General features: G+C 37.1%; 1 protein-coding gene across 1 annotated transcript; it reads right to left on the minus strand.

Annotated features, from left to right (window-relative positions):
- Nucleotides 1–3: 3 nt before the first annotated feature.
- si:ch211-117c9.2 (solute carrier family 26 member 6) lies at nucleotides 4–12,833 on the minus strand. Its single transcript, XM_034695872.1, has 19 exons — nucleotides 12,558–12,833; nucleotides 11,650–11,789; nucleotides 10,653–10,763; nucleotides 10,401–10,564; nucleotides 10,127–10,291; nucleotides 8,545–8,697; nucleotides 8,269–8,351; nucleotides 7,097–7,244; nucleotides 5,050–5,163; nucleotides 4,849–4,926; nucleotides 4,634–4,729; nucleotides 4,423–4,529; nucleotides 4,260–4,329; nucleotides 2,684–2,776; nucleotides 2,408–2,518; nucleotides 1,958–2,314; nucleotides 1,782–1,836; nucleotides 1,427–1,557; nucleotides 4–1,287 (listed from the first exon to the last, which is right to left on the minus strand). The coding sequence occupies exons 1-19, from the start codon at nucleotides 12,731–12,733 to the stop codon at nucleotides 1,261–1,263; spliced, it is 2,379 nt and encodes a 792-aa protein (XP_034551763.1). The 5' UTR covers nucleotides 12,734–12,833; the 3' UTR covers nucleotides 4–1,260.
- Between the last annotated feature and the right edge of the window lie 4,312 nt (nucleotides 12,834–17,145).

Here is a 17,145-nt window from a genome sequence, read left to right on the forward strand (position 1 = left end):
TTTATTTACATGGTGTCATTAATACTTCATTTATATGTGTGTAAAAGTATTCTAGTTCAATCACATCAAAACATGCTACACCTCTTGAGCTGTACAAAAATAAAACTCATTAGAAAGTCAAACATTTCACAGAAACAAAAGGTAGAACAGGTCTGAGTGAGCACTTAAGGAGATCTGTGTGTTCTGTCATTAACAACACTTGACATTGTTTGCATAAGAGTGGTACGTCCATTGAGCCAATCATTTCTGCATCACTGACACACATTTCAGTGCTTCCAGCAGGTCGATCATGTATTGGTAGAGATTGTCATCTGATGTGGCAACACATGATCAGAGTGACCTGACAACTCACCCACAAGCTGCCATGATTATGAAAGGTGTTTTTCTGTTATATAATAGCATATAAAAACAGAATTTTCCTGGAAACCCTGAAACAGTTTTTGCTGTAAAACTCATTTCAAACACATCTTTGTAAGTAGAAAATATACTTTTTTAAAGTTGGGACCAAATGTCTTTAGAAAGTTATTAGATGCACAGTACATATAAGGCACATGGCGTTTATTACATGCAGTTGTAGCTTCTGACAGTTATGATAGCTGATGATGACATGACACCATCTCTGGAAATAGAGGATCTCTGTGGAATCAGACATGTGAACACTGACTATAAATGTACCCACATTGTGTTCAAAGCCGCTGCCTTTTTGGAATTCATAACAATACATACATTTAATTCAGGAAACACGTACAAACATGGCGGATAAATGGTAACAAAAGGACTGAGGTACTGTCCAAATATTTACACGGATTATTTGTTATGGAAGACACCTGGATTAACAGGGGGGCAGACTGTATAGATTAACATGTAGACATAGGCCTGTTCACACCTCTCACATGGGGTTGACATTACAGTCAACCTTTCTCTCACTCTCTCTCACACAGGCTATAAATACTCACTCCTATTAGTCCAGTGTTACATTCTACCACTCAATCCCCCCGCCCCTTTTCCAGCTCTCACACACCACAGAGCAGAAATCTGCAGTGACGTACTGCTGGCTATCTCATTAGACGATATCATAAAAAGCCTGTTGCCACGACAACGGCTCCCTGTATTTCCATGGCAACCGGCCGCCATGTCAAGGTGGTGCATTCTCCTCTGCTGAAGAGAGGAGGAGACAATGACTACCAACAGTGGGCAATGAAACAGCCAGCAAGCCTGAGAGGAGGATGGAGAGAAGTGGAATAGTCTGACCCCTGCTGGTTACATCTTAGTGTTGCACGACACGTCCTAGGGGAAAAAAAAAAAAAAAGGAAGGATAGGGGCAGAGGGTAAGGAACATTTCAGACTGTATTACAGCGATGACAAGTGATAAGCAAAGTGGAGAGAGCTTTAAAAGTGTAATTGATATTCATGTGGATACACTCACAAGAATACAGTCTGTCTGCCTCCGTCTCTGGAGAATGTGAAGCACTGCATCGTGTACCGTGACAAACAGCCTGCTCTTTGGGATGGACTCGGAGAAGAAACCTGCCATTTCCAACTGCTCCACGATGCATGCTGATATGTGACAGCACAGAAAAGCATACATGACCATGAGTGGCCTTATGAACGCATGAGATAGAGAGCAATAATAGACATAAATATTTGTGTTTGTTTAGAGGACAGGGAACAATGTGGTGCCACACAGGCTAAGACCTTGACGTGTTCATTATCTAAAGCTCCAGTGCCTTGAGTCAGGATTAAGGACATTTACTTTGTCTCTGTTTGGTCTGTTGACTCACCTTGGCAGCCTGTGAGATAGATGTCTACGTCAATCTCTCCAAAGTCCCTGAATATCTGCAAGACACAGATACCAATTCATGTTTTATTTTGTCTTCTCATTATTGAAAGTTTAAATGAACCTGCATGCCCCCTCTCCTAATTTATAAAACACACACACTTCCTGTTACACTCATACATTTTTTAAGGTCTTCACAGTGACTGTGTCCACAAATCCAGTCGTTGAAATGTCCAAAATGATACTGTGTGTGCTTGATCCACTGGCCTTTCCCTCTTCCTTGTCCCTTGTGTGTGATACTTTGGTGATACTCCCGTCACCTCCTGTTTCTGAATCAGAGTCTGACATGGTACTGTCACACTGGTAAGCCAAGTTTACTTGACCTGTACTCAGGCTGTTTGTAGATGTTTGTTTTGGATTTAAGGCAACACCATTTTCCTGACTCTGTCCCTTTTGTCTTTCAGAGACTTCATCCTCGTTCTTCTTTGACTCCTGTAAAGCGAAAGTGCCATTGCGCAGGTGGCTGACTTCCTTTTTCTGTTGAAAAAATTAAAAAAGGGGAAATTATTGACTCAAACTATGAGATCTGTGTTCTGACATAGCTCTCAATGTGTCATATAAATACCATACTTGACTCTTTGCCTCCTTTTTAGCTTTCTTTTTTGCTTCCTTTTGTTTACGCTTCTGCTTTGCATCTCGTTTCTTCTTCGCCATCAGCAGCTTCCCGATATCAATTCCACTCTGCTCAAAAAGACAAGCATTGCAATAAAATGAGGGAAGAGAAACTGAGACGAGTGAGAGATAATGAAAGCAATTATGGGTGCTGTAGACAGCGGACAGGGATTACATCTTGTAATCAAACACAAGCCTGCACACAAACACACATTCACAATCATGGACACACACCTTTTCCTGCAGGGCCTCCAAGTACATCTCAGCATTTGTGTAGTAGATAGTTGTGGATGAACGGAAAATTTTAATTCCTGGAATCTCTTGAGCCTGCAGGGACGCATCATGAGACAGAGTGATTCAGTAACTCACACTTTGTTCTGCACTTGTTTGCACTTTTTACCCCCAGCGTATTGTTTGACTAAATTGGGTTCGTCTACAACTAATGACCAAAGCTAATCTTACTCAAACACATAATGTTCCTGTTATGGGTCAGTTGAGCCTAATTACAATGCATAAAAACTCCACATTTTTAGCTTTATCTGAATCAATCCCATGCTCAGGATTGGAAGCTCAAATGAGGTCACAATGCATCATAATTTCAGATTTGAGTTTGGCAAATGTAGAATAGTTTCACCACTTTTTCTCCTTGGACAAGTATAACAGCCAAAGTGTAATATAAGTTTCAGCAGCCTGTTAGCCAACAGTTATAGTATCTAGTCGATCGCTGGACGCTGATATAAGCTGCTTCTTAGCCAAAGTGAATGAGTTATCATCTTTTTATATGTGTTCGCTTGAAATACAACCAGATTTCTTCAGGATTGTAACTTTTTATTGCTTTTTCAGTTGCGGCTAAATTTGGAAGTGGTGCATGAGATACACTCTATCAACCTGAGTACAAGGAGTACAACTTTTAAAAAAAAACATTTGAGCCTCTCAGTAAGAACATGTCAAAGGAAATTGTCTGCTGTGTTAATATGGTCAAAACTAGAATCTCTGGAAGGGGCTTTGAGCTACTAATGTTCACATTCAAACATGCTCCCAATTTAACATTTAATTAACACACAGCCAAGATTAAGAGGACTATTGTTGCAGGTATTTTGAAAAATCTATTATTATTTTTTTTGTACATGATTCATAGTTTTTTAATGTTATTTTCACAGTTAACAAGCATAAACAAGCAGTGGCACCCTGAATGGCAAGGACCACCTATAACTAAAATAAAAACAATACAATTACATACACACATATAAAAATAATAATCATGGCAACAACCAAAAATCTATTTTTTGATTTGGACCTGGAAGTATAGTTTCATGTAAAGTTAGGGCATCAACAACATTTTTAAATTAATCTTGATGAAAACCTCTTTTATTGTCCTTTAAATGCTTTCATTTACTTATCAATTTTTATCTTTTTATCTTTTTATTTATTTATTTCTATAAATATATATATATATAAATTATTTAATTTTTTCTTGCTTGAAAAACCTCTCAACAATGATTTACTGGTCTGTGGTCCCACCACTTCATTCTGTTTAATTGACGAGTATTCCTTTTAACGTATTCCCTTGCATTTTGTTTTGCATTGTTCAAATTCCAATCTTTGCTATGTTATTTGACCATGCTTTGTTTGTCAAAGCACTTTGTAAACATTTGTTTTTGAAGGTGTTATATAAATAAAGTTATTATTATTATTATTATTGATGTAGGCATGGCTGTCTGGGATATTATATCGTTACAACTTAAATCAACAGACCCTTTCAAGGCTTTTACATGAGAATAATACTTTTGAGATAAGTCTATACTCTTACCTCCTTGTAGTTTTCTACATCCAGATAGATGTCAGTGCCAGACACTTGGCCCAAGATTGAGTAGCGGGGTCTGAAAAACACCAATGTTTTAAAGAATGTTTAACTCCTAAAATATCTTGTGGAAATCTCTTAAACATAATATTGCGTAAACATGTGCTTTTACAGTTGAGTTCTGAAGATGACAGTAAGCATGGAGAAGCCGATGGAGACAGCCAGACCCAGGTCCAGGTTGAGCAGGATGGTGCTGGCGAATGTTACCAGCCACACCAGCTAGAGGGCAGCGACAACACTTGCAGTCAGTGGGTTCAAAGAGCTACAGGGTTCACACAGTGTTTAACTAAGCAGAATGAGTTTAAAACAGGATTTAGTCCTACCAAATCAACCTTGTTGGTCCTCCACAGCATGGGCACATCCATGAACTGTTTGAACATTCCTTTTAAATTCACAAATACTATTGTGGATAAGACAGCCTGAAGTACACACACAGACACATACACAAACAGATGTATTCACATTACCAACAGTCTTTATAAATCCACTTACAAAAGAGATGTAACATTGAAAAAAAGGCACTTGAGGGAGGGATTACCTTGGGAAGATCCTCAAAGAGAGAACCTAGTTTCAGAATTGTGATTAACACAATGATGGATGAAATTAATCCAGCAACCTGACAAGACAAACACATTTACACTCACTTACTGTGCAGTTAACAGTTTCAAGTTAAACGTGCAAAAATAAAATGTTATCAGAGCTATATGTGCTGTTTGTTTATATGTCTATAGGTGTTTACTTGGGTTTTTCCTCCTGTGCTCTCCTGAACAAGGCTGCGGGACAAGGAAGAAGTCACAGAGTAACACTGAAAAAAGCCACCAACTGTGTTACTGAGACCCAAAGCAACCAGTTCCTGAAAGAAAATACACAGAGAGACAGACATATTTCAAATTCAAGTCAATAATGCTCAGTCAGATTGAGTACTGGATTATCTTCAAACTGGCATTTGGAGCTATTAATCCAGCCTTAAATCCAAGTACAGTATGTGTGCAGCCTCTAACCTTTGGGCCAATCGCATAGTACTATTCATTAATTTGATGGCCATGTAAACACATCCCTGCCACACTGAGAGCAGTGCCAGGCATATTTAAGGCACACTTGATTGCATAGAGCTGGTTGGGCATTAATAATTTAGCAGACCAGCTCTTAGTGGCTGTGAGTGCTCCCCGCCTGTCACTCTCCAGAGAGAATAATCCAAATCACATGCCTCTGCAAGTGTGTGAATAAGTCTGCGTGCCATAGATAAGAATAAGAGATTAAAAGAACCTTGCTAAAACTCCACACATGGATGTGGAAACACAAATTGTTAAAGGTTTGTCTTTATTGGATATCTATTTTGAGGAGAACACTGATTTTTCTAGTAGAGTGGTAAAACGGGCAGACAATCATATCAGGTTTAGTGGTCCTGCAGCAATGTATGCATCCAACTGTGGTGTGAATCCTGGACAGCTTTGTAACACGATGCTATGCACTGAGAGAGGTTTGGAAATGGATTGTCTAAAAGCTGCTTTAATGCATCTTTGCCAATCTCCCCGAGAGGTTGGAGCAATCGAAGAGTCTGTCTGTATTTACTATTAGATTCAATCTTGTGTTGCAAAAAGCAGCTTGTACATGGGGACTCCTGTCTTAAACCATACAACTGTGCATAATGAAGTGTGGATAACTTGCTTCTCAAATGGAAACTTACAGTCAGTGCTGCTAGGAAACACTGCAACAGTAAAATAATTAATTAGCAGGTCTTTATAACTTAAAAAAGTGACATTCAAATTTTGAAAAATGTTAACCCTCCTCTTATGTTGCGGATCAAATTGACCTTTTTTAAAGTCTATTTTAGGTAATGCCTTCCAAACCAGCTAAATGCTGCATACAAATCTGGGCAGCATGTGGCAGAAGAGGAGTCGTGTTAATTTATCAATATCAATTCCTAAAAATTAAAAAATTAAAAATGTAAAATAAAATAAACAAAAATCAATGTCATGTAAAACTATTGTATTTATATTAAGGGCTTTCCAATGTATATTGAAAAATGTTTTAACATTAATTTGAATGAAACATGAGTGAGTTATCCTCATTGAACCATGATCTGTGAGAATTAAAGGACACCAATGCACTAAATATTGATTTAAATGGTTAGTAGTGGAATTCAAAATTAGATTTAAAAAAATGTGTATTGGGATTTTTTTGGGTTCTGACACTTTTGGACAATTGAATATGCCCCGGGTCAAATTGACCCAGGAACATTATTGCTGTTCCAGAGAAACAAACATAACAGGAGGATTAATAGAGTTCTGTACAACATGATTTACTGTTCTATTGTCCCACCACTTCATTTTGGTTAATGGATGTGTATTCCTTTTAACCTATTGCCTTGCATTTGTTTTGCATTGTTAAAATAAATAAATAAAATTATATTGTATTTCCTTTTTCCTGTTGTTATGGCGTCAAACTGAATCTGAGATGAAAGCATGAGTTGCTTTTGTTATTTGAATTAATTACATTGAAATTATGAAACTTAAATGAGCACCCAAATAAATATGCTCAGACAAAAAAAAGGTAAGTGGAGTTATTTACGACTCTATGTGTGGCTTAATCCAGGTCAAGCTGAACAAATGTTTCCCCTGAAGTGACTCATAGTCATCAGTGAATGAGTGACTAAAGTCTAACACAAGATCAAAGTTTGTTCTCTTTATGTTAGCAGTGAGTCAGGGAGTCCTCAAATAACTCTCACAGCTGTTTGTGAGTGTTGGAAGTTAAAGACTCATCTGTTTTTTTTGCCTTTTCCTTACCTGGTTGCTATCCACCTTGTAGCCGTGTTTAAGTGCAAATGTTTTGCCCAGAGAAATGTTGATGGCGTAGCCCACTATGGCCACTGCAAAAGCATCTCCTATCACCTGTGAGAACAGTGTGACATCTGGAGCACGAGGAGCCTTGAGGCTGGAGCAGGAGGAAAACACAAATGTGTTATGGTGTTATCACTGTAACCTTGTGCATGTAACAGATACAAGAAATGATATATAGTAAAACTTGCCCCTTTATATTTTCATGTGTTGTTTTTGATATGGATTCTATGTAATATGGAGTCATTTTCTGGTATTGAGAAGGTTGTAATGATTGCACTGCAGCGCCCTCTGCTGGGGCTCTTTAGACTTTAGAGGTACACTATATTTTAATGCCAGTCTGATGTACCTGTTCTTCTTGAGGTAAGCAGTCTTGTGATACACACCGGTAAAGGATGTTTAATGTTTTCTTCCCTTCTGTGTTTCAGCCTGTGCTGAAGTCTGCTACAGGAGTGGCTGTGAAACTTTTAATTTTTCTGTTGTGAACAAGTACATATGTAATTTTATTCATGTTGTTCCATGTGTCTTTTTTATCATATGTATGTAGTTATTTTGAGGCCAGTCTGGTGTACCTTTTCTTGAGCCTGTGAGTCTGTTACAGGAGTGGCTGTGAAACTGTTATTTCTTCTGTTGTGATCTCAAACTGGTTCATCACACAATGCAGAGAGCAAGCACACACCAGTTACATGCAGCACACACAGTCCTAACACTTAAGTCAGTCATTATTAAACAGGCTCTAATCAAGTTGCTATTTAAATAACTTTTCTTCTTTCTTCTTTTTGATATTTAGAAATAAGATAACATTGTACTGTTAAACCAGCATCTATACCATAAAGCACATACAATCCCCAAAAAATAAACATAATAATTCATAAATACTGGAAGCATCTTTTGTTTGTGTTATTCTATGCTGGGTTTCAACCCTCTTTTATGCCTGTGGGGAATTCCTGCTCACTAATGGACTTTTCCATGCCAGAAGCTTTTAGAGCAATAAAACAACTTTAGAAACTCATTCACCCTGTGCCCTCTATTTGGCTTTGTCTGAGATTTTATACAAAGTCAGACATGAACAAATGTCCTGAATCCCTCTCAACATTTCAAACACATAAAGAATATCTTACCCACTGGGAATCTCTCCAACAACATCAATGTTGTATTGATCTGGAAGATCACAGAAGTGGGTGATGACTGTTGCTATTATAATCTGTAGGAAAAATAGGATGATGAATTCATATCTTTTTTCCATTCAACACTGTTTTTTGACAAATGTGAGGTCACAAGTCCTTCAGTCCTGTGTGATCACTGTGGTCCTGATGCCCCCCAGTGGACCATTAGTCAAACACACCATTTGTACATGTGAATACAAAAAATTGGAACCAGTAAATTGAAGAACTTACCACTATGAGCTCTATTGGGATAGGCAGAGGCAGCTTCTGTCTGTAGCAGGCATTGACTTCTTTAACCACAATGAGAACAGCAAGTGCAACAAGGCTGACCACCAGCTCTGGCACTCTAGTTCCAGGGAGCAGCCGGCAAAGATCCACCAGAGTCTGTGAGAGAATGAGTTGGGGAGAAAAGGACATAATTTTAGAGAAAACAAGAGAAAGCATTAGAAATCATGTCAAACAACAAATAGAGTAGAAGGCAAAAGATAAAGTGTTTCAGAGCTGGTGGACAAAATTGCAGTCCTTAACTTGATTCATAGCACACTGCGAATATTTTTTCACCGATTTTGACTTGGAGCATCAGGAAAATTAATGTGTATTAAATATAATTAACAATATCTGGATGCCATTAAGCTGCTTTAGTTTTAATACACAGATTTTAAATCATAGCTGTTTGTTTCAATTCAAAGATACAGCCAGCAAGGGGCACCGTCTGGGGCAGAAAAGTTACATGAATTTTGAAGGTCCATTACTAATAGGGACCCTAAAAAACATTAGAACATTTTCAGTAGTGACATTAGCCTAGCTTGGCATATGCCTAGATTCAGATTGTCTTGTTTTGTCCAAATGTAAAAAAAATCCAACAATACCAGCACCTCTACAACATCAGCCCAAAATAACTAAAATGTTTAATTTTCTGCAATTTTCTGTCATGTCATGGTTGATAAATGGCCTTGCATAAAACCACTTGTAATATAACAGTTTTTTTTATAAGCCTTCTTTTTAAATATTTATATATACTGTATTTATATATATAATTTGTAAATTAGTCAGTTTAAGAGGTTTTAATAAGTAGATATTTTACCCTGAGCATGAAGAGCTCTTTCTATGCCAGGATAGGACATCCAGGTCATGGAATTCTAAGCTTGATCCGTGAGGCAACTGGACTGGTAGAAATTCTTGAAGACGTTTCACCTCTCCTCCAAAAGGATTCTTCAGTTCTGACATGATCTCTGGTGCGAGTGTGGTCTCTCCAGTTTTGAGAGAGAATTCAAGACAGCGTTTACCACCTCTATTAAGAGAAGGGTGTTTAAGCTTAACATATGGCTTCCTTGACCCCTCTTTTATCCCAACGTTCTTCTCTGTCCAGAATCTGAACATTTCTGTCCTCAAACGAGTGTCCCTTGTCCTTTAGGTGCAGATGTACAGCTGAGTCCTTGCCTGAGGAGCTGGCCTGAGGAGCTGGCTCTTCTGTGTTGGACCATGCATCTGTGGAGGGGTTGTTTTGTTTCTTCAAGAATTTCTACCAGTCCAGTTGACTTGCGGATCAAGCTTTGAATTCCTAAAATAATGAACTATTAATTCAGGGACATAGTTGAAGCAGCAAAATAATTATGAGTAGGCTGTGGAAGTCAATCAATTAGTTGGTTAGCTAGCAGGCTGACTAGTTAGTTTGTTGGTTACAAAGGGAAATGTAGGTTGATTAAATACCTCTTCCAGTCAAACTACACTAAATGTATTCTCAACCTCAGTGTTATTTAGTCTTAGTTGCTTTGTGTCTTTACATATGTTGAGCACAGCATAGCATACTTACATAAATTAGAGAGAGAGGACCAGCGAAGCGGGCTGGCTGAACTCCAAACAGGTACTTGAGCTGAGAGATGCATACATGACATGCAGATCCTGTGGTATAGCCTCGTACCAGAGGCTCAGACAGGTAGGTGACCACAAAACCAAACCTCACCACACCCAACAATATCTATCAATAAAAAGAATAGATATAGGGTTATCCAAAACTGCTAAAATATGACCTTAAGTGGATGTTCAAAAACTTAGTGCAAAACATCAAATTCCCAATGGAAACACACCTGGAAGATTCCTGCTAAGACTGTGAGAGCACATGCTATCTGTACTCTGTATGCGTCCCGAGCATCGATGTCTGTTCCATTAGTGCCATTCCCTATAAAGTTACCGTCTGGTGCCAGTCTCTCTGTCACACTACCAATCATGATGCTGATCACAGCAAATGTACCTGAACATATAAAACACATACAAATATGTCATACACGTTGAGACACATAAGAATGTTTTTGTACCGGATTCTCGACTTCTTTACTCACCTATAGAGATGTGTTTGGAGGTACCAAAGATGAAGTAGACCAGCACTGGGTACAGGGAGGTATACAGCCCAAATACTGGGCGTAAGGAAGCCAAAAGAGCATATGCCATGCCTAATATTAAGAAAACAAGAAAAGGAATCAAAGAAAAAAAAATATAATAAATTAATAGTGTCAAATTGCACTCGTATGTCCGTTAGATTTGAAGTTTCAGCTAGAAGGGGTGGAAGGAGTTTTTAATTGACTCATTGATTCATATACTGACTTAAAATTAGATTTAGTATATAATGATATGATATATTAACATTAAAGTCTCTGGTAGATTGATAGTGTTACTTTGATTTTACTTGTGTACTACTATTATGGCATTGCTACTGTTAGTCTCCATTATCTGTTGTCATTTTGGTAGCTGTCTGTACTTCTGTGTTTTTGTTTATCCCTGTTGTTTCACTCTCTATTCTGCTTTATTTGCCCAACCTGTCATGGCCCCCTGACTTCCCACCAATGAATCTGGTTCTTCTTGAGGTTTACAAATGCTTGCTCAAGAGGGATTCATGCAAGTTAAAATGTATTAATTTACTTATTGATTAATTGACTGAGAAACTGATTGACTAATTTTCCATCCTAGTAGTTTTCTGGCTATTCCTACCTTTTTTCTCTCCTAATGCTAACCCAACCAACCCTCTCCAGGATTCTCATTCAGATTCTTATGTTAGCTGTCTTGACTGTATATGCCATTGTAAACTGAACTAACTCTCTCCTGAACTGAGCATCAGCTGATGAATATCTGAGTGGTATTGATCATTTCTTTTCACTGCCAGCAAGAAGGAAAAGAAGAGTGGTTCATAAAGATGTCATTATTAAATTCTAGTGACATGCAACATGGGGGAATTGAGTTAGTTGTTTAAACAGAGTTCTAGGGGTTGACTTGCCATCTCAGTTTACTAAGTTTGTATGGTTTATGTGGATTCTGAGCTCCCTCCACCATGCACTTTCTTACCCTGCGGCAGATGCATGATGCCCACGCTGCAGCCAGAGATTAGGTCTCCCAATGCATTTTCTCTGAAGGAGTAGCGAGGCAGCCAGCTGAGAACAGGAATCCAGGTCAGCACAAAGTGCTTCAGCCCGGGAACTGAACACCTGCATCCCAAAAACACATATTATTCACAGTAATGTGCACTCACTTTCATTTATTTTCCCTGAGTGCCTCAACAGGGACATTTTTTATTTATATTTTTGTCAATTTTTGAAAATAAAAAGAAAGAAATCATTCAATGAGACGTGTGAATTGTAACAACTGCTGCTGTTTTTATCAGCCGGCCTTGTAATAGACTAACACACTTGATAACACCAGCATGTCATAACACTACTGTTTACTTCTAATGACAGGTACACTGTGGTACTGAACTGAATATTCAAATGTAAGATTGTCTGAATGAAGGGATATGAGATATCTGTCTCCAAGTACAGGTTTGTCAACTTTTTACATCTGAGCAAAAACAGATTTTTCCTCCCTGATGAAATATAAAAATCATCATGCATTATAGGTCTTACATGATCAATCACAAGTTATTATAACATTATATAAAATCATGAACTTTGTTCGCCTATTGTCATTAAATGACTCTGATTTGTCAGCTTTTTAAGGCATGACTGATCTGCTCTGAGAGAGCAGAACAGTTAAACATCCACTCTCAAAATCTGCATGCACAAGCAAACTCATTCATGACCCATTCACTCATTCACAATATACTTTTCAGAGTTTGAGTGAGCAGTTGCATCTACATTCACAGAGTTAAAATAATTCCCAAGTATATTAAAATCCAAATGTATCCTTTATGTCAGTTGGTCTTGTGGGTTTTGTGGTAACAACTCTCTCTTCTCTGCATTCTCCTTCTTCAATCTTACCTCAAAGCGCCTTTCATCTGTTCACCCACAGTTGGTTTGGTGGACTTCGTCTCTTTTTGTGCAACTTCACTCAGACTTAACTCATCCAAAACCTTCCTCTGAACAAAATACTCCTCGGCTGAGCAGTCCATCTCCTCCATGTTCATGTTTGTTATTCCAAATTCATCAAAGTTCATCAAGCCACTGTCGATTGTAACTTCCCTGTTGAGTCTTTTTGAATAAAGAGGACAGTTGCAGGTGAACAACAGAAGCCAGTCCTGTTGTAGTTAGACGATAAGCTCCTCACAACTGATTGACAGTATTTGTTGCTGCACTGTGGGAGTGACTGATCCTTTCCTGTCCTTATAAGAGAGCAATCACCACCCCACATGTCAACACACACACCTGAGGTTAGGATGTGTGTTTGTTGTGTGTTTGTGACTTTTGTTGTAGGCTTACAGTGATAAACCTTGCAGCTGTATCGTCAAACTTAGGTGAAACAACAAAAGTTTAACAAACTGTCCCAACTTTTCAAAAGTAACACTGTGAGTGTGATTATTAGTTAGTTCAGTATTGAAGATTAAGTTTTGTGTTGTTCCTCTTAAAAAACACCCTTTCGCACTGTTGAGGAAAAGACAGTTTAAAGTGATTAGATGTGTGTGAGAGCAAAACTGACATCTTATCTTTATGGCTGCCTGTTGTGTTTCTCATTCAGAAGATAGTGAAAAGATAATTACATTGTACACAGGAAGGACATAACACATTGTGCTACTGGCATTGCCCAACATGCATTATTAATATTGGCAGGAGAAAAAGAAGAGTGTTAACTTAAACCAAAATAATTATATTCTTCTGACATAACAAAGGAAATCAGCTGATTTTCATCAATGTACTTTTGGAATCTGCAATCAGTCAGTCAATTTTTATTTATACAGAGCCAAATCATAACAAAAGTTATCAGGATACTTAACAAAAGATCAGGTCAAAACCGTAGCATTTGTTATATGACTTACAGAGACCCAACATTATTCCACCGTGAGCAATCACTTGGCAACATTTGGCAACAGTAGCATGAAAAACATCCTTTAAATAGGCAGAAACCCTGAGTAGAACCAGGCACATGGTAAAAACCATCTGCTGGTCTGTGAAACTCCCTACCCAGCCACCTCAGGACCCCACAGACTGTGGATGCTTTTAAGAAACATTTGAAGACCTTCCTCTTTAAAGAGGCTTTTAACTTATTTTAAGTACTCTTTCTAAGAAATGTTCAAGTGTGTTCCCTCCTTTTTACTGTGTGCCTGTAGCACTTTGAGATTTATTGAATCTTATTTTAAATAAAATGTATTATTATTATTATGGGTAGAGACTAACAAACAGATCAACACCAACAACAGATAATACAGATGTATGGCGGCAATGCCAGTAATAATAATAATAATAATAATAATAATAATAATAATAATAATAATAATAATAATAATAATAATAATAATAATAATAATAATAATAATGATAGAAAAAGAAATCTGTAATCTTAGCAATAACAATACTGTAATGATAACAGATATATGACTGCTAGGACTGATTGAACAGTTGAAGTCAACAGGTCTAACATTAGCATGAATGACTACACTAAGGATAGAACAAAGAAGACTGATCATAACTATACAATCAAAGACAGGGTCCTGGGCTGACGGTTTGCAGCATCAATTCACAGGAGCTGACATGAAGATTTAAAGTTAATAACATGCATGACTAATTACATGACTGCAAACAGATAGAATGAGAAGGAGAGACAGGAGTTTAGAGCACCAAGTACCCAGGCAGTCTGAGCATAGAGCAGCATGACAAGTGGCTGGTTCAAGCCTGAACTAGTCCTGCCTATAGATTTGATCAGAAAGGAAAGTTTTTTTCTTCTTGTAAACATAAAGGGGTGTACTAAACCCAATATTTTGTTGAAAGATTTCTTTGTCTAAATTGTATATATAAAAGCAACTTAATATATGATACATTTCTTATAGAACTCACAAATTCATCAGTAACTCTTTTGATAAGACTCCTTTCTTATAACTGTTAGATGTTTAAGTTGAGCTTGTTAATTTATAACATGGTCCTTGTTGAAATTATTTTTCCTATTGATTGAGGTTTATCTCGTTTTTAAGTATGTGCAAAACTAAGCAGCATACGTTCAAATATTGAGAGGTCAAATGGGATGAATGTTTGAGATAACTGGGTCAACACATGATAAACTGAGCCATCATGTTGTGAGAGTCAGGATCATGATAATACAGCCACATAGTTAACATCAAATAAAAGTGTAGACAGAGTTGGTAATGTCTGGTAAAAAGTTAGTAAACTGTATCAATTCTGAATATTTCAATATATGAAAAGACACAACCCACATGTTTGTTGCCTTGTGGAGAAAACAAGTGTAAACAAAAGTAATAGTTTACCATGCAACATCCAACTGTTCATCTTTATCCTGAAATGTTAGTGTTTTTCTGTTACTTTGTATTACAAGACAATTATGGTGAACAAACCATGCATCAGTGTAATCAGAATGTCATTAATGTCTTAAATTTAACATGTCTCATGATTAAAGTTAAAGAAAAACTAACAAAATATAATGTCAGTATCAGGGAATGATGTTTAAATTTAATGTTGGTCCCAAAGAAAGTTAAACAGCTGGTGGTATTCATAGTTTTTCTGCCAAAGGTACAATAGCTTTAAATCCAATTTTAAAAATGACAATATTTTTCCTGAAATTCGTTTTTTCATGTCTTATTTCGTGAGCAGGTTTTGGTTTTTATGTTTCCAGAGATCACTGGGAAAACACACATTCATGTCAACAAGGAAAACACGGCTCACAGGAAAACATTTCACTGACTGAAATGACTAACAGCAATAGATGAGCGTTAAACAAGAGTCTTTCTTACACACATTAACTCAAGCTCTTGCCTCACACACAATCACACACAATAACACACACACATACACACACACGCGCACATACACACACACATACACCTGCACACACACAAGTAAATGTGTACTGCTAGAACATTTTGATGACCAAGCTAAGTGGAAAGAACGAGTGGTGTAAAATGAGAGAACTTCCCAAAAACACCCATCTCTGCTCATTTACACATTAAAGAACATAAGTTAATGGTTGTTAATCGCTTGTGTATGTTATCCAATGATACATGTACACTTATTTTAAGGCTAACTTGTGTGATATTTTGAACTACTCTGAAATTATTAACTGATCCTTTAGGTATTCTTGTGACAAGATACATTGTTTCTCATGATCCATGTGATACTAAACATTTGTGAGCCACAATAGTGCACAGGGCAGAATTTCCTCCATCAGTAGTACCACGACCATTGAATCATCCCAAAATAAAATGTTTAAGCATTCTAATAGCCATGAGAGCACCAAATGTGTATTTGCCCTCCACATTGGATTTGATAGCCCCCAATGAGTGTTCCTCCCTCTCAGAGCATTTTCAAAATGAAAAAATCTGTTCTTAAAGAGCTTTTTATTTTATTTTTAAGATTTCTTGAGGATCATCACTTGGCTTGGAGCTAAAGGAAAAAGGCTGGGGCAGATTGCAAAACAACAGGTTTATTAATACTTGAGTGTGACATAGTTTTGAGAGTGGACAATGAAAGAAACTGTTTCAGCCCTAAAGAGTATTTTTAAATAAGTTTCATGAATGAAACTTGATCACCTCTTTAATTATTTTCACCCTCTATCTATTTTTTGTTTTGTTTTGTTATCTTGCAATTGATTTTCCATTAATTCTAAATGAGCCTTTCACCTCTTGGTGTCCATATCTTGTATTCACTCTTATCAATAGGTAAATACTGTGATAAATCATTTAACTGCTGGGATGAAAAGGTGAGGTATTTGATAACCTGCTAAAGGTTATACATTTCCTCAATGCTGGAAAAGCAAAGTTTTTTTTTTCCTGACCTAGTTTCAAAAGAAAAAAATATTTTGTATAACAGTTGAAGGAGAGAAATAAAAAAGCAAAGTTTAAATTACCAGCTACAGAGCAAGCCTACATTATTTATAAAGCACTCAAAACAGGAGTTACAAAAGAAAAGTAAGAAAAGGGGAACAAGATGAAAATAAATAAGAAGATGACATGGCTTAATACAGTTTTGGTCCATGGGGCTGTGCTTTGAGCTAAATGCAAATGTAATTCTACTTTGGATATTCTATTCTTATTTTAATGTTTAATACATACAACTTAAATTTAGATTTTGCAGAACACCCTGGGAGCACATCAATGTTTGCACAAAAAGCATATGATGATTCATTTTATAGGTATTGTGTTTTTCAGCTCAACACCACATATGTTATGATTTTCACTCAAGTGATCAACAGTGTCCGTTGGGATCATGTAAAGCTATTGCGAGAGTACAGGCTGGGAAAATGTGATGTTAACTAACTTAACACTATGCCTCTGCTTAAGCAATGTTGCCCTACCATGATTTAAATATCAAACTTGAAATAAAAAGTTGTAAGCCGAAGAAAAAAGCTAAAGAAAATAAAGTAAACATACACACTTTGGCCTGCCTGATCCTGCTTTAATTGAAATTC

The sequence above is a fragment of the Notolabrus celidotus genome, chromosome 11, assembly GCF_009762535.1.
Source record: "Notolabrus celidotus isolate fNotCel1 chromosome 11, fNotCel1.pri, whole genome shotgun sequence".
NCBI classification, from domain to species: Eukaryota; Metazoa; Chordata; class Actinopteri; order Labriformes; family Labridae; genus Notolabrus; species Notolabrus celidotus.